This window comes from Dama dama, chromosome 18 (genome assembly GCF_033118175.1).
Source record: "Dama dama isolate Ldn47 chromosome 18, ASM3311817v1, whole genome shotgun sequence".
Lineage (NCBI taxonomy): Eukaryota > Metazoa > Chordata > Mammalia > Artiodactyla > Cervidae > Dama > Dama dama.
Window position 1 is genome coordinate 30,168,481 of NC_083698.1, and position 22,134 is coordinate 30,190,614.

At 41.6% G+C, this 22,134-nt stretch overlaps 1 protein-coding gene across 3 annotated transcripts in view; it reads right to left on the reverse strand.

The window, feature by feature from the left end:
- Positions 1–284: 284 nt before the first annotated feature.
- The window catches only part of IGF2BP3 (insulin like growth factor 2 mRNA binding protein 3), a 143,400-nt gene continuing 121,550 nt past the window's right edge, over positions 285–22,134 (reverse strand). For 2 of the 3 annotated variants that reach the window (XM_061165075.1, XM_061165076.1), the window contains 8 exons: positions 21,034–21,156; positions 18,744–18,879; positions 17,057–17,182; positions 9,767–9,886; positions 6,215–6,289; positions 3,655–3,786; positions 2,839–2,952; positions 285–2,547 (listed from right to left, as the gene is read on the reverse strand). In XM_061165075.1, the coding sequence (XP_061021058.1) occupies positions 2,449–2,547; positions 2,839–2,952; positions 3,655–3,786; positions 6,215–6,289; positions 9,767–9,886; positions 17,057–17,182; positions 18,744–18,879; positions 21,034–21,156 (925 nt within the window). In that variant the 3' untranslated portion in view covers positions 285–2,448. The remainder of the gene's footprint in view (positions 2,548–2,838; positions 2,953–3,654; positions 3,787–6,214; positions 6,290–9,766; positions 9,887–17,056; positions 17,183–18,743; positions 18,880–21,033; positions 21,157–22,134) is intronic. The other variant, XM_061165074.1, reaches the window with a different exon arrangement.

Genomic DNA, 22,134 nt, shown 5'->3' on the forward strand with positions numbered 1-22,134 from the left:
GAGTGTAATCTTACGTTTAAATCTTATTCTATAGAATAGTATAGCCAAAATTTTTTTAAAAAGCAAACAAAACCACCCCACAGGTCCTGTAACTTACCTTTTCATTCTCAGTTCATATGCAACAGTATTATTATCAAGGTTCACAGTAAGGCCAGTAGTAGATACTGGTGCCTACTTTGAGACTGACATGGATTTTTAGCAATACGAAGTTTATATTTTGATGAAATTCAGGACATTCAGAGTAATCTGAAAAGCCAAAAATAAAACATACCACACACCAAGGCTGCACCTAATAATGAAGTACTTTATTCTGCATCAAGGTATCTGGAAAATGGAGCCGCATTTGGGGCACATTACAGGTGAGGAATGATCCATATGTGGTGAGTACAAAACTCAATTACAGAATTACTTCCTAGTATTACCAGATACTCCATTACCAATACTTCATTGAAAGTAAAACATGATTTGCCACACTAGAAGGCTAGAAGTGAAATATGACAGAATTTAAACAGGCAGATATAAATGTAGCACCTATCTGTATTTTAAAAAAAAAAAAAAAGCTTGAAAAATCAAATACTGAGGAAAAGCTCTGGCCTTAAGCCCATTTTACCCAAAATCCAACCAGAAAGCCAATCCATTACTTTTTTTAAGCAATTCATTGTATAGAAAAAAAAAGCTTGATGAATTCTGTGACAAAAAGGGCACTTTTTGGCTAAAACTACAAAATAAACTGGTTTTCTGAAAACATTTAGAAAAACATTTCAAGTCATTTTCAAAATGTTTAATTGATACAGTGATCTTCAGAAGAACTTACCTAGTCCGTGTAGAAATTCATCTTGAAATACAAATGAAGCAAAATGATACTTTAAGGGTTATATCTGCCCTTCAGATCGGTATTATATGATGACTGTGATTATTTAATGAACAAAAGCAACACAATTCTGAGAGCAGTGTGGCCTCGGAGACCACTCACACCCATGTAATTGTACATACCAGGCTTTGCCATCAAGTTAAGGAATGGGTGAATGCGTTCAGTAGCAAAGGTCAAATGTATTATCACAGTCATTGAAATTATATTTCCAAAGGTCTTTTCTTTTTCTACCTTTTGACTTATTTTCAGATAACTGGTTGCAGAGAATACAGAAATCCTCCTGCATTGTATGTAATATTTTAGGTGGCCTTTCATTTATCTTGATTTATCATTGCTTAAAATCTTCAAAACAGCTTACTTTGAGGCTCACGACAGTGCCTGGCACATGGAGATGTAGCCTTTTTATTGCCTTTAAACACTGTCACACCATCTGACTGCCCCACTGGTCTTCACAAAGCAACTCTTTTGGGGTCTGCTCCAAGCATAGACCAACTGGTCTGAAGTGTATTGGCAAACTAAGCATCCTGTAAGGCAAGCTAAAGCTCTCTTCCTGCCAGTCAGTTAAGTTCACGGGGGCTGCATGTCTCCATAGATACACTTACTTTAGGTAGTGATAGTCAAAAGCAGAAAGCATTTATGCGTTCAGTCACATAGCCAAACAGAAAAACTAGTCGTTCCAAAACCTCCTGCAACCACTTTGCTCTGTTAGTACCATCAAAAACTTCCCTACCACAAACAAAAGGTATTTGCTGCTCTCCAAATATAGGCACTGCTCCGTATCACTGAACATTTATTGGATTTTCCAACTAATAACTGTCAGAAGCCTCAAAAAACGTGAAATTTTTCCAGCTTTACTGTCACCAGCCAGAAGTAAAATTTTTCAGTTATTTGCCTTGTTAGCTAATTAAATTTATTTTTAAAAAACAGTTGGACTTATCTTTATAAAGTATATAAAATTTTCAGAAAAACAAAACAAAACAAAACAATTTTGCTTTCATTGCATTACTGAGTACCTGAGGTAGTTGAGTAAAAATGCACGTTTAATACCCCTGCCAACACCATTCAGCACTTCCCTTAGGTTATTTGTGTTAGTGTTAAACTGAGAACAGTCTTTCTATGCTAATAGGTTAACATTTAAGTACTTGTAATAATTCTGTTCTGATCCAATTTTAACAATTGGACTTAGGAGCAATCTAGTTTTATTTGATGAGTTTCATGAATGCACCATTTAAACCAATTTCTGGCATCATGGGGGAAATGAGTATTTTAAAAAATTAGATATTTGTTATACTGAGAAATGCAACAAAAGGGAAGTGCAGAGTTCGTCTCTTTCCCTCCTTCCCCCCTCATTTTTTTCTTTTTTCTTTTTTTTAAAGCTGGGTGTCATACATTTCAGAGAGCATAAAGTATACATTCTCACAGAGACAGGAGTTCGAAAGTTGCCTGGTCCTCAGAAACAACTGGCTAGGTAAAAACTTGTGCATGTGATGCTGGGTGGGGGTCAGCGCCCGGCTGTTGGTTAAGCAGTCTGTCTTTGGTTTGGCGTCTGCCTCTGTGGTGGGCTGTTTCCTGAGCCTTCACTTCCGCCTTGACTGAGATGGTCCACTCTGCAGAGCTTTCTGCTGTTGGTGCTGCTTTACCTGAGTCAGAATTTCCTGAATTTTTCTCTGGGCAACCTGCAAAAGGAGAGGGCCTTGAAATTTCTACCCGATCACATATTCTAGGAAGTTATTTTACCTCTTCCATTTTTTAAATTAACTTCAAATTAAAATTTATTTGAAGATTAAAGATACGTACTAATTAGTTTGCTAGCAGAGTCTCTAAAACCACCTGCTGAAAGGGGGATTTACGTATTAAGCATCAAACACAGCCTTGAATATTTATATGACGTGGAGACCCCCATGGAGAATGGCTTCCGTTCGCGAGGGCAGCAGCAGCGCTGCCCTGATACACTGGAGCCCACTTGCCTGGCAAGCATAGAAGTGACCAGTTATTTTGACGACCACCTGGTCATTCTCATCAGGAGTCTGGTCACGGGGAACAACAACTTCTGCACTTGACAAATTCTGGAGCTCATTCACCTGAAGGAGATAAACAGAAATCATGTTAAGTGGAACTGTTGGGTTTTTTTTATTTTTTAAAAAAATTACCATTGCCTGAACACTTGTACCAAAATATTGAGCTATGTCTTTGTAAATCTCATCTAATATACTAATAATTCTATTTGGTTATTAGTATTGTCCCATTTCACGATAATTAAAACTAAGCCCCAAAGAAACTGACTTACCTACAGTTACATAAATTAATGACAAAGCCAAATTCAAACCCTAAAAATCTGATTCCAAAAATAATTGCAGTCACTTCCAAGTCATTTTCAAAGCTGTTTATGATTTTGAAGTTATATATGTTAAAGAGAAACTGGAAACCAGTTTTCAGTTATAGAGGTGTAAGTTATAAACGTAGATGAAACTTTTTAAAGCTTTCTTTTCATGTCATTAAGTATTTTTGCACAATAGAAATAAAAAGCTGATGTTTATCAACAGAAAAATGCAAAAGGCCCCTCATGAGACAGTCCTCTCCCACAGAGTGGCCTGAAAGAGAGGCACTGCTTTCACCAGGAGCTGACACCCAACACTCAGGAGGAACAAAGGCAGTCTTCTCCAAACCTTGGCCCAGATGTCCTGCTTTTATAAGTTAGCCAAAATTCAGGGACTTGGAACTCCTAAGTACCTTTCAATGCTTTCCCTTTCATACCACTGCACAGGTTTTGCTGAAGTACTTGCCGTTTTGCCTCCTTTTCCAATAACTCTGCCAGCAGCAAAGGATGGCACTCTGATGTGAGCTTCAAGTTTCACCTCTTCTTTAGGACTAACAAAATTTTCTTCTTTAATTTTTCCATAAATTCTTCCCTGAGCCTACAGACGAGAAGATAGCCTATCAGTGTCATTCATGCAGGAAAGGCCAAAAGGTTCCTTAATTTTACAGTGGGTAAAATGAATGGCCTGGACCCACTGGAGCAGCGCTTTGCAGTGATGCATCTGCACCTGATGGTGGAACACTGCCCGAGAGATGGCAGGAAGCCCTAGAAAAGGTTGACGACAGTGGTGGCGACATCACAGATGAGGCAGCTCTCCAGTCTTGAAAGGTGAAACTCTCCTGCTGGCAATAAGATAGTAACTGCATTTTTCTTGAGTAACAGAGACTGAATGAACTCCAGAGCCACCTACATGAGGCTCACAAGAAGCCAAGCTCATGTCTAAATGGGCCAGCAAGGAATATTTTCTGTCAAACATTTCATGAGCCAGATGGTTTCTACTTTGAAGCTACAAAATCAAGTTAACATATACAACTGATATAGTCAAACATATCCTGTCAATTGCTGCATACAACCAGAAATTATACATAGTAAATCTCCTATTATGTATAACCACAAATTTGCCCTGGTATACACCAAAGGAAAAAGAAACCAGAGTTGGTTTCATCCAACAGGCTGCCACAGCAGAGAACAAAAACACAGGTACAAAACATGTTTTCATCGGTGCAGAGGTAAGCTCGTTTTAGGGGGCTACAGACATTTAAAAAAACTCATCTTAGTACCCTATATTTCAGTCATCCTCAAAGTCTCAGGCCACAGGTAATAATTATTAACACAGCCGAAGGACACAAAGGATATATATTGTCCTCCAAAACAGTGTTTCTTACGATTTTATTTTTTTCATTTATTTTTATTAGTTGGAGGCTAATTACAGTATTGTAGTGGTTTTTGCCATACACTGACATGAATCAGCCATGGATTCTTTCTAATATTTAGATCTGTTTCTAATACTTAGATCTCTAAAATAATTTGTAATTATCACTGATCACATAACTGATATTGAAGCATTAGAGCTTTTCTTATATGTCCCATTTAAGACAAGTGCACAATATGGGCAATGGAGGGTATAGAGAAACAACTTCTGAATTTCCCAGCATACAAGCATTATAAAAATTACAAGATCCATTTATAAAACAGTAAAGATAACTGATGTTTGTATTCATCTTTTAATATTTCAGGCTAAAAGTAGCTGGTCCTGTAAGTATCTGGGGGAGGATGTAGTTTTCAGCATTTCTGAGTTTTGATCTGAACTGCTGGGACCACAAGGCTGGTATGAAGAAGTAAATTTCTTGACCTGAGTCTGAGCCTAGCCAACTGTACCTACATCTCAAAGCACCTCCTTTTGTTTCCTGTACCCCGTAAATGAAAAAAGTTGCAGATTTTTAGTGAAAAATGGCCCATGGAAAAAGAGAGGTGAAAATGATGGTTTATAACTTAGCTACATTTTAGAGCTAGGAGAACTAAGGCTTAAAGAGTTGTTCTGTTAACACAGCTGCTAAGTAGTAGAAACAGGACAGGGGTTTCGGGTAAATTACCCTGAATTGAGCAGCTGCTTTTACCTGTGACAAACCAGACACCCTAACTGAGTTCTGTGGAAGAAATCATAGACTCAAAGGTATGTATGTATGTGTGAATTTGAGGATCTGGCATGGTCTTAGTCTGATTCATCCCAAGTCCGCTTACCACCACTGGCGCATTTATACTGTTTCCTATGTGTCCAACACTACTTTAACCACTTGATTTATTAAACCATATAACCTTGTTTAAACTTTGTGGATGTTTTTAACCCCAATTTTACTGATGAGGAGCTAGCCAGGAAAAGGTTAAGTAACTTGCCCAAGATCATATCACTAGTAAATGGCAGAGCTGGTACTTGAACCAGCAGCCTGGCTGCAAAGGCTCTGGTCTTCATCCCCCTACTACACCACCTCTCAGGACAGAGTGGGAGGCATTCTGGCCCCAAGCCCCCCAAAATGACTGATGGTTCATACCAGGACAGATGCCTCAAGAGTCCCTGCCCTTTCTACGTCTAAAATTCTGAATATTAGAGTGTCTAATAGAGAAACTGTGGACCAGGGAGTTAACTGAAGTTAACTCAAGGGTAAGAGGAAAAAGGAACATTTGAAGTCAAGGTCGAAGATTCTTAGGGACAGGAGGAAAAATCTGAGAGTAACAAAGCATACAAACCATTCTAACCACGTCACCTTCACCTGTGCTAACAAGGCACTGAGCAAATTCTCCCTTGGGAGATAGGCAAACCCAACAACCATAACTGTCACACAAAGGTTTTGGTTTATTTTTAAAATGTAATGTGGGGAATGTCTCTACTCTGTTCTTAGTCTTAGCAATTTTCACTGAGAGATTCCTTCTACTGAGTACTGGATTTATTTAAGGGAGAAGCCAGGTTATAGAGTTTCTGAAAAGAAGGCATTCACCTGTCACCTGTGCACACACTCCAGGGCACGTACCTTGAACTGAGCCTCCGGCGGCCCGGTGATAATCACCATCCTCACTTTAGCATCTGGTGCTTCAGCTGGAGCGATCTGTAACAGACCAGAAATGGTCACAACACTCTCCAGTTCCACTGATAGAAAATGTTACACAAACCAGCCTGTCTTTGCACATGACTTACTGAAATGTAGAAAATACGCCTTCTGGAAGAAAGTTACAGAGAGGCAGTGATGACTGTGGGTCCATTAGTTATGGCTCCTGCCACATCCTGCATGCTCACACTACACCTGGCCCACTTCACCAACAGGGAGACCAAAGGCTAGAGAGTCACCTGGCCCCTGATCACACAGGCTAGTGGAGCTGGAGGAAGAGCTGTGTCCGGCTCCACCACCGTGTTGCTCCTCACTGCACCACTGGGTGCTCAATGTGTGGTCCTTGGTCCCACACGCAGCGTCACACCCTGGGCTTCCCACATGTGCAAGAAACTGCTTGGGTCACAAATCTGCAACGTGGTGTGTATACATACGTATAGATATGTGGTAGTAATGTCCCCCCAAAGTACACTCCCTGGAGTAACACATAGAACATACATTAATCTGACAGAAGAGTGAACTCCGACTTCTATTTTGGCAGAATGTATGAAATCACATAAAAGGCCAGGCCAGGGATACACTGCAGAGACTGTTGAAGGGGAAAAAAAACCAGCATTCCCTCAGTAAGAAAGGATTTAGGCAGTCTGGCTGGTAGGAATTGTTTGAAGAACAATATTTTGCTAGACATTTGCTATGCAAGAAGCAACTCCCTATAGTAAATAATGGGAGTAGGAAGCAAAACCCACAATAGAAGCCGCCGCACTTACCATTCAGCATGATCACTATCAATCACTTACAGTCTAGCACACCCTGTCCTACACAGGTACAAATCAAGACCAAGTGTTTTCTGTTAACACAGTCATGCTTTCTCACTCCCTGAAAATAAAGCTAACATTTCTGTTACTTAGAGGCCCAAAATATCATTCCTTCTTTACGCTGGGCACTAATTTTGAATCTGTAAAAAAAAGCCAATAATTATTTTAGACCACACTCTTAGAATTATTCACAGAAAACCCCTAGAAAGAAGGTATCATTCTGATTTCCCTCCCCCGTACCCCTCACTGGGCTACCCAGCCTGCAGGATCTCAGCCCCCTGAGCAAGGATCTCACCTGCACCGCCCCTGCGGTGACAGCACAGAATCTTAGCCACTGGACCACCAGGCAAGTCCCTGGCTTGCTTTTTTAAAAAGAACCTTTGTTTTTGTCAGTCCTGGTGGTAGAGGACTGGAGGTGAGAGCACTCATATACTGAGGTTCAGTTTGCTTGAGTCGCTCAGTCGTGTCTGATCTCTGTGACCGCAGCACGCCAGGCCTCCCTGTCCATCACCAACTCCTGGAGTTTACTCAAACTCATGCCCAATGAGTCGGTGATGCCATCCAGCCACCTCATCTCCTGTTGTCCCCTTCTCCTTTTGCCTTCAGTCTTTCCCAGCTTCAGCGTCTTTTCCAGTGAGTTAGTTCTTTGCATCTGGTGGCCAAAATATTGGAGCTTCAGCTTCAAACATCAGTCCTTCCAATGAATATTCAGGACTGATTTCCTTTAGGATGGACTGGTTGGATCTCCTTGCAGTCCAAGGGACTCTCAAGAGTTTTCTCCAACACCACAGCTCAAAAGCATCAATTCTTAAGTGCTCAGTTTTCTTTATAGTCCAACTTTCACATCCATACACGACTACTGGAAAAACCATAGCTTTGACTAGACAGGCCTTTGCTGGCAATGTCTCTGCTTTTTAATATGCTGTCTAGGTTAGTCATAGCTTTTCTTCCAAGGAGCAAGTAAGTGTCTTTTAATTTCATGGCTGCAGTCACCATCTGCAGTTATTTTGGAGCCCCCCAAAATAAAGTCTCTGTTTCCATTGTTTCCCCTTTCTATTTGCCATGAAGTGATAGGACCAGATGCCATGATCTTAGTTTTCTGAATGCTGAGTTTTGATATTGAGTTTAATACTGAGGTTAGGAGTACAAACTGCTCTAATGTTTGAGAAGCTGAAAAAAAAAAGCACATGCCCTGAGACTCACCAGATCCACTTGTGTAGACTCATGTGAAAGAATAAGGTTGTAATGACAATATGACCAAAGGAACTTAGTCCATCACTGTGCAGGAGAAATTGGAACGATCTTAATGTGCAGTAAGTTAACAAATAACTATGGTTTGGTGATGCCAGACGTGCAGGTACATATTAAAGTACCTACGTGGGAATTTACATTAGGAATCTAGCCAAGTGCTAAGAGTGCTAATGCACTTTGCACATTATGCATGTTTCAGACTTTTTGGAAAGAAAAATAGTTTGCCGTCATCATCAAAACTCCAAGAAAGACAAAGAAAAAGAGCCCGGTGTCCAAATACCCAATTCTTGTTCATAAAACATTCACTGCAATTTTTCCAAAAACACAGTATCTGGCAGGTTCTTTTTTGTGCATGAACATGTTTTAATTCATTAATCAGGAAACTAACAGGACAGTAAAGTTAGTTCACCACTTGGTCTTTTTACCATGTCTCTTCCTTTACCTGTCTGTTTATTCTGGCTGCATTTTCTGTTCAGGTATTTCTCTTTTGCTACGAGAGCGCATATGAGGGCTTTCCTGTGTATCTTGCTTTCTGACTAACTGTGAAGTCTGTGTACACTAAACTCACTTGGTGACAAATGCAGTTGTAAGCTCCACCACAACCGACAGTCTGGCACTCTCAAAATTTCCTCATGCTGCCTCTTTGTTTCCACCCCTTCCTCCAACTCCTGGCAACCACTGATTTTTCTCCTCCATTTCCATAGTTCTGTTTTTTCCACAACTTTCACAAGTGGGATCATACAGTATATAGCCTCTTGAGTCTTCTTTTTCTTAGCATAATATGTGTGGTCTTTATCAATAGCTCCCTCCTTTTTAGTGCTGAGTAATCTTTGTTATATAGATAAGCCACAGTTTATGCATTTGCTAGTTGACTCCTTCCCCCTTTCCTGGTTATAAATAAAGATGTTATGAACACTTGAGTGCAATGTGGGTTTTTTGGTACTATTCAAATATTTACTTGAATATTTATAAGACATAACCAAAACAAACCCTCCAGCACACTGATGTTTTCCTGACGAAAGCTATGACTGTATCAGGACTTTGTCAGTTTGTGTATTCCTTAAAACGCAAGCATTACAGCCTTGATTGTTAGGATGCACAGTAGCATCATCTGGGAGGGAGGGACTAAGGCCACCCCCAGGGAAGATGTGCTAGAAGGAATGTCTACCCAAGGTCACGGTGGAGCAGAACCCCACTCCAGGGCTGGGCTCCTTACCTCCAGACTGCTTTTTCTGGAGAGAGAATTTAGCTTACCTTGTTTAAGCTAGTGTTGTTACACGGAGTTTCCCATCACACCCTATGTAACCCCAGTACAGACTGCTACATTCAGTTCACAGAAAGTGGCAGACTCACATCTCTGTAACGTGCTGTCCTTAAAGCAGCAGGAGAGCCGCAGCTCGCAGGACAGTACCTTAATAGATGCTCCTGCGAAGCGAGAAAGCTGTTTGATGTGCTGCCCTTGCTTGCCGATGATGGCGCCTACAGACAGCGCTGGGATGAAGAGATGGACGGTCTCTGTTTCAGATTGCTGCTGGAAAAGACAGGACATCCATGCTTAGTGGATATAGATCAGGCTGTGGTGTGGGCATAGGGATGGGGGCATTCTTCTACTGTTAGGAATATTAGGATAGTTTTAGGAAAAAATCACCACAGTAAGTTGACATGACTACCTAACAGGCTGGGAAGTTCTCATATTCATCCTGAAAGTATTAGTATTTAAAACAATACCACTTTTCTGTGTAAAATTTCCTTAAAGCTTAGAACGTTGAGTTACAGATTTACAACAAATTGTGTGGCACTTAATTTAACGTTCGTCCACCAAATGACATAACCACTCTTGGCACACAAAGATTACGAGTGTCAATAACCACTTCCTTTCCTCCCTGTAAGCCCTGTGTGGGGACAGAGAGCGTGCCAAGTCTTCAGTTTCTTTCTCTGAATCACCTGAAAATGTATGTCAGTTATACCTCAATTAAAAAGTTCACCCCCCCCCCCAAAAGAGTTTAATTGAATCACAAAGGAAAGATGCTCTACTAGACCAAGGAAAAGAAATCAACAGGTTTGTTGTCTCATCTGCATACATCCATCTAAAGCATGTGTAAAACACTTTTAACTGAAATTTTTAAGGATTATGAGAATAAAACACATCACAGAAAAGTTGCCCCCCAAAAAACCCAATTACTATATGTTTCCCTGACAGTTATATTGTTCTATCTGAGGACTTTTTGGGGAACACTTCAAGAAAGTATGGTTTCCAGTTTCTCACTAATTTGTCTAACACTACAGTCGGGTCTTTTAACATAAATCTTGTGCCCATGTACAAATACTTCTAAGATTTTATGTAAAAAAATAAAAAAAGATTTTATGTAATAAAAATGCTGGGTTGCAGCATGAACATTTAAAATTTATATTTCTAAACTCTCATGCTAATTATCTTACAGTCAATAAATGTGTACAAGACAGAGGGAAGTCATTTTGGTTTAAAACATGCCTTTCCCACATACAAAAAATTAGAGCAGTGTGTGATTCTAGACTTCATGTCTTGTTTCCTACACAGAAAAATCGGAACTCTGCTCTCCTAAGCCCCTTTCTTTTTCTGTTAACCACCCCTGCCCCACGTGCCCCCTTAGTTCGTATCCAAGTTAACCTAGCATTCAACTCTAGAAAGTGTTCTTGACAAAAGCCATTGTACTTTTCTCTGATCATGACATTCTGTTTCTTCAGCATCAGCATAAACAGATGTGCACACACTACATTCTTTACAACCTGGCATCCCTGTGTCTCCCAGGATGCTCTAACACACTTTACAACCTGGCATCCCTGTGTCTCCCAGGATGCTCTAACACACTTTACAACCTGGCATCCCTGTGTCTCCCAGGATGCTCTAACACACTTTACAACCTGGCATCCCTGTGTCTCCCAGGATGCTCTAACACACTTTACAACCTGGCATCCCTGTGTCTCCCAGGATGCTCTAACACACTGCAGGGCTTCATACAGTGTCAGCCTAAGGAGTCTCCCTGGGGGCTCTGTAAGCATTCTTGGAACACACAAACCAGAAAAGGTTTTGCCTTCCCACTAAACTCTTGCCTATAGGGATTTGTGGAAAAGGCCTGTTCTGCACAGCCTGGCCAAATTAACTTTTACTGCTATTCATCAGTGAAGAACAAAAATAAAATTAGTTCACCCTTCAGTATTTCCAAGTCATAGGAACAACGCCTCTCTCTGGAAAGCACCATACATCACAGCCTGCCAGGGTGTTACACAATTACCATATACTATTTATTCCAGGGGCTTCCCAGATGGCACAGTGGTAAAAAAAAAAAATCCACCTGTCGGTGCAAGAGATGCAAAAGACACAGGTTCAATCCCTGGGTCAGGAAGATCCCTTGGAGAAGGAAATGGCAACCCACTCCAGAATTCTTGCCTGGAAAATCCCATGGACAGAGGGGCCTGGTGGGCTATGGTCCATGGGGTCACAAAGAGTCAGACACACCTAAACACAGCACCCAACTCATTTATTCCAGAGGTACAATTTAAGGCCTCTCTTAGTAACGACAGAACTGAATTAATGGTGACATTGCCTATCAACTGTGCTCAATGTTAATACCAATTTATTTTGTCATTCCGGTCCTTAAATTAAAATTTGTATATTAACCAATTTTCTGAAGTAAAGTGAAAGTTGCTCAGTCGTGTCTGACTTTTTGCGACCCCATGGATGTCCATGGAATTCTCTAGGCCAAAACATTGGATTGGGTAGCCTTTCCCTTCTCCAGGGGATCTTCCCAACCCAGGGATCAAACCCAAGCCTCCCGCATTGCAGGCGGATTCTTTACCAGCTGAGCCACAAGGGAAGTCCTTCTAAAGTAAAGATAGGATCTATTTTGTCTTGCTAAGAACATCCATGTAATGTTCTTCTGAGTTCACTTTTTTTTAAAGGGGGTGGTGAGGAGTCAGGGGTCTGGCAGTAATAAAGACCTTTCTTGTTTTGTTTTTTTAAAGACTTTTCTAAGGATCAGACTAAATCTATCATGTACCTTGCCAAAATCTGCCCCATTGTATTTTGCCATGACTATGTCATTATTTGCTTTCTGGGCCATGTTCCAGGAATACTTTATGCTGCTTACAAAATACAGAAGATTTAGAAAGACAAAAGAAGTGAAGAAATAAGAGCAGAGGGACCTCAACAGAAAAGATAAAATCAGAAATGCTGTTATTATACAAATTTGGCTCTATGCTTCTTAGCAGTTAATTAAAGCTAAGAAAAAAATTAACAGCATGATTTACCATATCTTCAAGAGAAAAGCTATTTGTTTAGTAAAAACTAGTTTTCCTGGGACTGACCCCAGAGATCAACTTCTGAATGTTCTTAGCGGCCTAAAGCACCAGGATCATCAGACCAGAAGTCCCAGAGCCTCACAGGACAGCCTGAGCATCTCAGCCTAGAAGAAACATGCTGACCACCACAGCTATGAGAAAAACCCATGGGCATAAATAACTACTGTCATCTCAAAAGCTGAACAAAAGCAACCATCTTTCCATACAATGATGGATGAGAGGCTACAGGTGCTTTTGTTTCACTGACTTTGGGGAGGTGGGAGTGAGGTAGGAGATAATGAATGAACACATAGATTAAGGTGAGTGAAGCTCTAGGAAAGCAATGCTGGTGAAGAGACCAGGACTGAGAGGATCAAGCAGAAAGAAGGGCAAAGTCATGAAGCAAGCATCACTCTGCAGACAAAAAGTGCTCCACGCTGGGATGAAAGCAGAAGCAACAAATCTACAAGGCGGGTTAGCAGGAAGTGAAGGATGCATGCCGGGAGGCGGTGCCCCGGACTCAGAGACTGTGGTGTGTGCTCTTGACGATAGCACCTTAATGAGAAGGTGACTTTTCAGGTGTCTGCAGCCTGATGAAGACCTCTCTGAATGCCACCCAGATCCCTCTGTCCAGTTTCACATCCAACAAGCACATCCCTGACCATAAATTACTTCTCAAGCAAAATTTCCTCCAGGAGTATAAGGCACCTCACATAAACCTCCTGTCTACCGGAGAGTCATTAAACCGGCCCACTCTTGTATGGGACTCTGTGTGGTAAGCCATGCTTTCAGCGTTAGGACACCCAAATAAGTAAATAGTTTTTACTTATAAAGTTCAGAAGCCATAACAATGGGTTATGACAAGTCTCTTTCACCTGTGAATTTAAGACTCCGAGGTGGTTTTGAGAAGATCCATCAGCTTTACCTTTTCACGTTACACATTCTTCGCATGGAAGTTAATATTCACCTGCGTTACCCTGAACCCTTCTCCCTAAACCCTCAGAGGTGAATGATACTCAGGCCACAAGCCGCTTCCCAGTGGATTTCTGCCAGATGCCTATTGGCAGCACTTCCTCTGGAGTTCTTGGCAGCCTCCGGGCTATAGCTTGAAATAACAGAAGAACAAAGCTGCTCAACTGAAAGTTTGCTTAACTGGTGAAGTCTGCCAATGAGTAATTTCTAATCATCTATCATGAGGAGATAGAAGAATGAGCAAACAGTAAGGTTAAGTGTATTTACTTAGTGGGGAACAGAACCTAAGACACCACAAAGGCACGGACACAAGCATGCCGGCCAACAAGCCCAGCCTCCAGGAACCTGGCAGGATGCCAGCAACGCCCTGTGGCTCGTATAGACATACTCCTGGGGGTTTTGTTTCATTTGTTGTGTTTTAATGGATTTTGGCCTGGAACTGGAATCGAATTTACTCAACTTCATGACCTGAACTCAAGTCTTTTTTTAAGAAAGGCAAAGAAAGTTTCTCCATATACTAAGTACAAGGCCTCTTAGAGATAACATATGCAATGAGTTATTTACTTTGAAACTGTTTACTAGCAAGTGAGTCACACCCGCTATAAGACATCCTCAAGAGGAGGACTAAGACTCCATGAAAGTCATTTAATCTAACAGTCCCTTTCAAATTACAGTTTTGCTTCTTAAAGACCACTTCAAAGTAGATGAGACCCAAGAAAGTGTTCACCTTTCTTGTCTCTTCCATAAGCAGAAAGTTAGCAATTTTAAGATTACACTGTTGTTCTAGAGGCTTGGGAAGACTCCAAAGGCGCTATCAAAATGATGGAGAGGACAGCTCTTGAGCTAAGTTCTGCCAACCCCAACGCAAGCCGCCAAACCACCCAGCTGTGGGTGGTGGCGTGTGTGATGCCGATTCCAGCTCCTCCTCTGCTCACTAGCTGCCAACTGCCTCTTCCCTACTGTTCCAGCATCTCTGAAAGGAGCATTTCCTGTCATTTATAAACTCGAAGTCTGCCAATTAAGTACTGCATGAGCCAGCTGCTAGGCAGGAACTAGAGACTTTTTGTCTGCTGGAAGAACCGACTCTCTGGCTCTACTGCAAACATCAGCCTGGCAGGCTGCAGGAAGAAGAGTGTGTTTTAGCGGGAGAGACGGGCAAAGTTCTGGAACAGAACAGAGACGAGGAATTTGTCCAAAGACGAGATGCATCAAGTTCTACTTCACGTTACAAAGCAAAAGTGAGAAAACATGAGCAGAAAAAAGGAAACAATTCTCAAAGAGGAAGCAGTGCATAAAAACAGAGTCAGTCTTTGAACCATTTAGTCATCAATACCTACTCCTTGCCAGGCAATGTAGAAAGTAAAAACAGAGATTTGCTACTAACCTACAGGCATCGAGGATAAAGAGACTATCTTTGTGAGTAACCTGACTTCTCGGTAAGAACGTCTACAAAACAGTAATGGAGGAGAGTGTTGTCAGTGCCGAGAGCAAACACCTCCCGACCTTTAATTCTCTAACCCAGTTTTTAAATACAGGCACACCCCAGAGACACTGCAGGTTCAGTGCATTAGATGGAGTATCAGAATAAAGTGAATCGCACAAATTTTTTTGTTTCCCAGCGCATGTAAGTTATGTTTCTGCTATACTGTTGCCTATTAAATGTACAAGAGCATTATGTCAAACTGTACATACCTGATTAAAACTAATGCTATTGGAAACATGTTACCAACAGATTTGCTCAATGTGGGGTGCTGCAGACCTTCAATTTGTAAGAAAGAGTTTCAAATTCTGTAAAAATTAAAACTGTTGGAAAGAATAGTTCTTAGAGATAATTCATCTAGCTCAGTTTTTTCACCATGTGGATGAGAAACCTAGAGCAAGGAGGAGACTGACCTACAGTGTCAGAGAGACGGTGGGGCCCAGGGTCTCCCTCCAGGGCTCGCTTCTTTTCCACCCATCCCCTATAGCACCAAGTTGTAAACACATGAGCCACTCCACATCACTCTCAGCTGTGGCACAAAGCCATGGGTGTCCGACCCTGTCCACGCCAGACTCTTCTGTCCATGGGATTTCCCAGGCAAGAATACTGGGGTGGGCTGCCATGCCCTCCTCCTTCTAGACCCAGGGATCGAACCTGTGTTTTTTTTAAGTCTTCTGCTTTGGCAGGTGGGTTCTTTACCACTAGTTCAACCTGGGAAGCCCCACAAAGCTTTAGAATCAAGTCTATTCACACCTGATATGAAATTCTGATGCCTATCTTTAGATTAAGGAGCTTTGTTACATGGTTTCTAGGCCCCAAAGAGGTTTGAAGTGGCAGGTGAGCTGGAGGGGAAGATGCAAATGTCGCCCACAGCAGTGGCAGAAACACACACGCTACAAGACCAGAGCAAAAGCTAATAGCACACCCAGCAGCCGGGTGGCTTCAAGGACAGGCAAAGGCAATTCGCATTCTTACAGGGATAAAATGTGATCAATCTCATAACCCGTGTTCTTCGCAGAACTCCAGTGGCTTTTTATTCTACAAGTGCTCTAAGCACTGACAGAGCAGAACCCCCGCCTTTTCCCTGAACACTTCCCTCAGTTTGGTGTAGCAGGTACCACTCACAACTTTATGTCATAAGAGAGTCAAATAGGAAGAAAGAGATAGAAAAACAAATTCAAGAAGGAAGATCCTAGAATGTTAATTTTATTTCACATGCTTGTCTTCAATTACTGTTGATAATGCAACTGAGCTGAGAACTTCTTTCAAAAAAAATTCTTGTATACAGTGTCTGCTAGGCTGCATTTATTTTCATACTATCACTGGCCTATTTCTAACCTCAGGGAAAATGCTACTCTTAAAAAGCAAATATAAAAATTATAATTTCTTAACAACACGATTATTTCTTAATGACACACCTGTTTACAAAACAAATAAAAGCTGTTTAATGTCTGCACACAAACACACACACAGCACATTTGTGGGCAAGACTATCTGAGCTCACCACTTAATAAAGCACAACATTCAAAATGGAAAATGTGTCTAGGCTTTACTGACCTTTCAGGTGAAGTTCAGGATGAAGGAAGCCTATTCAAAATCCTCTCCTTTACATTTAAAAGTAAGAAACCTCTTTCCCCCTCCCCAGAGTCTCAAATTTTTCTTTTGATATTTGAAAATGCACGTTGACAACCCTGCCACCCAAGAACTTCAAAAGAAATAACTCATGTATGTCTATGAAGAGAAGAAGGTCCTTGTGACAAGAACTGGAAAGCCCGTGCCAGATCCAGACTGACAAGTGGTCACACAGGGGTCAGGTTTTACCTTAAGATTTTCCCCAATTAGCATTTAATGTCACACCACTTGAGGGCAACAAAGTCTGACTGTGTCCCTTGACGTCACCCCCCTCAACCATAAGGAAAGGATATGTCTTACCTCAAACTGTGGGTAAGGAGGAGTCATAGCTGATGGGGGCCCTGAGGTGGGAGGTGGCATCCCAGACGTGGGTGGGAACAGACCCAAGGCGTTCAGATTTAATCCAGGAATTAGATGTGCTTGAAGCTGCAATGGTAAAAAAAGGTCCCTTCATTTTACAGTTACAAGATCAAGTACAAGCAAGCATTTATACGTGATAATATCCAGATTGTGACCTCTTGTCAAGTAAAGAAAAAAATCATTTTGTGAGTTAAATTTTAAAACAAAGCAGATGTTCCATGTGATTATACTTCAGGTCACAGGTTATGTCTGTACATAATTCTTGCTATTTTAAACTCCATGTGCTGTCTTCCTCCTCTTTGATCTGAAGGCACACTGGGTTTCTCAAAGCAGGGAACACAGCCTTCCTTGCCTTTACGAGCAGCTCTCAGTGCTGACATACAAGTTATCTGTACTCTCTGAGCACACAGTAAAGAGAGACTGAGTATCTTGCATGAATTGAAGAAGCAAAAAAACAAGATATGTTCATTGAAAAGCAGAACAGATAACAGATATTAAGAGATCTTTACTCCATGAAAAAACTTGGTGGTCATGAATCTACAGACCTAAAACAAAATCAAGCTCTTTGGGAATCAGGTTCCATGCTCATGTCCCTTCAAATAAACTGATCTTTGGAATGGATCAAGAGCCAGAAATGGGATTTGGTTTTGGTTTCATTTGCCAAGGGTTGAGAAAATAAGGTGAAGACTACAGAGTTCAGACTTGAGCATCCTCAAGCATGTTTTTTCAAGGCCTGTGTGGGCTTGGATTTACTCCCAAGTGACCCTGAAACACCCGGATGAGCAGTGATCATATGAAGGTAGGGAGGCAGTCATGTGGGGGTAAAATGATTAGCATTTAAGGCACTTCTCACAACGGCAGTATCATTTTTACACTTTCCCTTCTTTCAAAGTGTAGTGTTTCAGATGGCAGGCCCAGCTGATGAACTTTTTTTTTTTCCAATCGTTTACTTGAAAATTCAAGATGGACTTTTGATATGCTACATTTTCCATACCATTCCATCCGTTATGGCACGTCAGCAATGCACTTTAATTGCCTTACCTGCACTACACAGATTTGTTTTGTCACTGGAAATTCTTTTATCGCCAAGCTTTACGAGTAACCAGGTTTTGAATTTATCCTCATTACAGTACTTTTTATGTATGCACTGTAGCTATTATAATCCTAATAAGCATGCAGTGTAGGCAGCAGCCCCATTTTACAGATGAGGAGACTGTGCTCAGAGAGACTAAGTAAGTCGTCCATGAGAATAAAGCTACAGCTAATAAATGGTTGAGCTAAGATTCAAACCAGTTCACACACTCCTAAAGCCCACATTCCTATAATACTATAATCTCCCTCAATTCACACTGTATGGGAGAGATTAGCCTTTTTTAGGGAGGTATTAACCTTACCTCACAGGTAAGGAAGCTAAGGCACAAAGTTAGCTAAAATCACAAAAGAGGGCCAAGCCTGAGGTCCAAGTTTGTGTCTGCCCAACTATCCCAGGGCACTCACCGTGATGCTCAAAGTCAGTTAGAAACCACATCTAACAATGACGCCATTAAAGAAATCAATGTTAAGGCAATTGAAAACATCTCTGAACTGTTGATCAAAACAAAGACATTTCCTTCACATGAAAACTAACATTCATGGAAGCAATGTCGTTTTCGTAAGACTCCCTGATTTTCTTCATTATCTCTTCCTCAGCCCTGGCGCAGGTTTCCACGCTGCCTTTCACCGTGATGGTGCGTTCCGGATTGTACAATGTCAGCTCCTGCAATCTGCGGATTGAAACGGAGAGGCAAGGAAAAGACTGGAAATTATAGGAGGGAGACAGTTAATAACAGTTCAACCACAATTGGCAATTCAAACCCAACTGTGGAGGCTGGCAATGTGTAAAAGGAGGTGGTTAGACATCATGAAAAATGAGTATGCCCCAAAAGTTGTGAATACAAGAATTGTAAAGCTGCAGGGGAATAGAAAATACTGCCCCTCCCACCTTCTCAATAAGTATCTCTGGGTGTACGCAGTTCAATTAAGTCCATGTTTTAAACAAATTATACTTCTTGACCACTTAAGGTGAGCTTTTTTCACAACAGTGAAATGTAAAGAAAATGATCCAGAGGAACCTATAGTTTTAGTGGAGCCCAAGAACCAGATGAATATAACCTTTAATAAGTGCGTTTCTAGTCTGCCCTGACCAATTTGGGGTGTAATTGGCCTTGTCATGCAACTGCATTTTTTGGATCACCAAGCAAGGGATAAGCAAGAAAATATTCCAAAATGGCACGCAGAATTCATATGTCTAAGCTTACTTTTGTTGCTAATTTTAGAATTTAGATTGACGTACGCTTGAGGAAGTAACACAAATCCACCCATTTTGACTGAATTTTAAAAATAGTCCCTCGATGACCATTTAGACAACTAAAAAGCTAAGATGTAACAGCAATATTCAGAAACTCCCTGCTTGTCTCAGCTCCTGTAGAAGCGTCAAAATCCATTCAGATGACACTACCACCATCTAAGTCTCAGCCATTCAACAGCCTTGAAGGGAAACCCATGGGAGGTACTTACCATGGAAACAAGACTCAGGAAATGGATGGAAAGGATAGAGAATATTGGGACCGTTTCCTTTCATATTCTTAGGGTTAAAACTCTCATTTTCACTACTAGCAAAGTGTCTCAAGCTAAACGTAAGGCAGGTGAATGGGATGCTATTCCTTAACGTCTTCCTATACTTGTTAAAATATAAACATCCACACAATGAAGATGCTTCGTCTCAGACCCCGTACACAAGTGTATGTCTCCTCTTCAAGCTCAACCGATTCTCCCCTGAAGAGCATTTTCTATTACAGTTTTTAAAATAGCTGCTTCCAGAACAGCCTTTATGATATATTTTTTTCCTCTTGAAACCTTCTCCTTTCTGAGCATAAAATTCAAGAGAGGGTAGGATCCCTTGTTCTCTTTACTGGTTTGCAGTTTTTCCTTTCCCACCAAGCGGGACTCCCCACTTCCCTTCCACTCCCACTTCTACAAAAACTCCTTGCTCCATGAACATACTGCCCCAGTCTTTCTCTACTATTCTTCATTAGTTTGTCAGTCTCTTTCCCCCTCAACTTTTTAGCGTGCCCTGAAGGAAGTAAAAGTCACCCTCAGAAAAGAAAGGCCTTTCCACGTAATTTCATAGCACGCATGGACTGTAGGCATGGGACTAGCCTCCATGATCCCCACTCCCCAGTGACTGCCCCTCCCACACTGACTGAAGCTGACTTGTGTCAACAACAGCAGAAAAAAATGGTAAAGAGAGTGACTTCTGAGACTATGTCACAAAAGACACAGCTGCTTCTGTCTTGTTGTCTCTTAGGTTGTTCACTGTGAGGGAAGAGAGCTGCTATGACTTGAAGACGCCCCCAACAGCCCTGTGGAGGAGCTGAGCTGAGGTGAGGAGCTGAGGCCACATTCTAAGAGCAGCCATCAGCTTGGCAGCAACATCAAGAGACCCCCCCAGACCAGGACTACCCAGTCGTGCTGTGCCCCCGAATTCCCGCTCCACAGAAACCAGGTGAGCAATGAACGTTTACCCTTGTCTTTAGTGGCCAGTGTTGGGGTAATCTGTTATACAGTGATGGATAATACGCAGGGTTATACACTCCAGCTTTCAGAGCAGATGCCAGAAAACCCCAGCAAGACCTCAGTGAGGAAATACACACGGCAAGCATTAGTGTGTCCTGCCTCTGTAGTGGGAACAGAGAATGCTTTCACTGTGGGTTAGAAACAGATAGCAGGCAAGAGGGAAATGGGTTTGAGAAGTGAAGCATAAGCAGGGTGGTACAGGCCAGCTCCAAGAGTTGTAATCCACTTAATATATAACCTATAGCTTGGAAATGGTATTTCTCAAAGTTTTCTAATTCTAAAGAAAGCAAGGCAGCACTTACGGAGATATTGTGATTTTAGTGTCAGTGTCCTGCTCAATTTTTTTAAGATTCCGTCCTTCCTTACCAATGAGACGTCCTACAAAGTTATTATGGGCTAAAATCTTCAAAGGAATCTCTTCTGTGCTGTAAAGAAAAAGAAAATAAAAAGGCCACCAATCAGAGTAAGTGTACCTATTCTAGGGTAAAAGGACAATATTCATTCATTAAACATTGACTTCCTGCCTACCGTAGGGGAAGCATTCTGCCAGGGACACTGTAAAGCCTGCTGACCATCAGCCCACATTCTAGCAACGCATGAAGAGAGGGGGATGAAAAAACACTGACAAGTATTTGGACAGGAGTTAATTTTTAAAAGTTTTCTTTTATTCATCTCAGGGAATGCCTTCCAATAATGGCTTCTAGTTAGCTCTTTGAAAACACCTTACTCAAACCCATATTCTGAAACCCCCAATACCAGAACACCACCGACAACACGAAATAGCACAGTTTTAGAATAATGTTTAAATACACCCCTGGAGATAAAATGCACAACTTACAGAGGGAAACAAGAAACTCAACAGGGTTACACTTTGGAGGGAAGAGTGTAAGAGTAAGAGAGGGGACTTTCACTTTTCATTTTGTACCTTTCTGACTTTCCAAGTCATGTACATAGCACTGTGTTAACATGTCACTGGGGTCATCTAAGTGGTGGGCTTTTTCTTCACTTTTCTCTATACTAAAAAGTAATTTTAATCTTATAATAAAGCAACATATAATACCTTCTAATTAAAATACATGTAATGTACTTCAAAGGTCCCTCCAAATTAAATGCCGGTCATTAGGTCCCCAGGCTAGGAGCAGCGTCTTACTCTGGACCCTCCTTTCAGCACACCACCATGCTAGATGCTACAGGCAGCAGAGAACCCAGCCTCTGCTCAAGGCTCCCATGCACAAGAGATTTAGAGTTTCAACCTGAAGCACCCGAATCAATATCCAGTTTCCCACGGTACAAGACTGGGGCCTTCCCAGCTCCATTCTCCTGCTCCTGCAGGGGGGCTGGCAGACACAGGCCGAGCTCCTTTGAGCTCCAAGCATAGGAGTGAGGGTTTGGGGTCCCTGCTT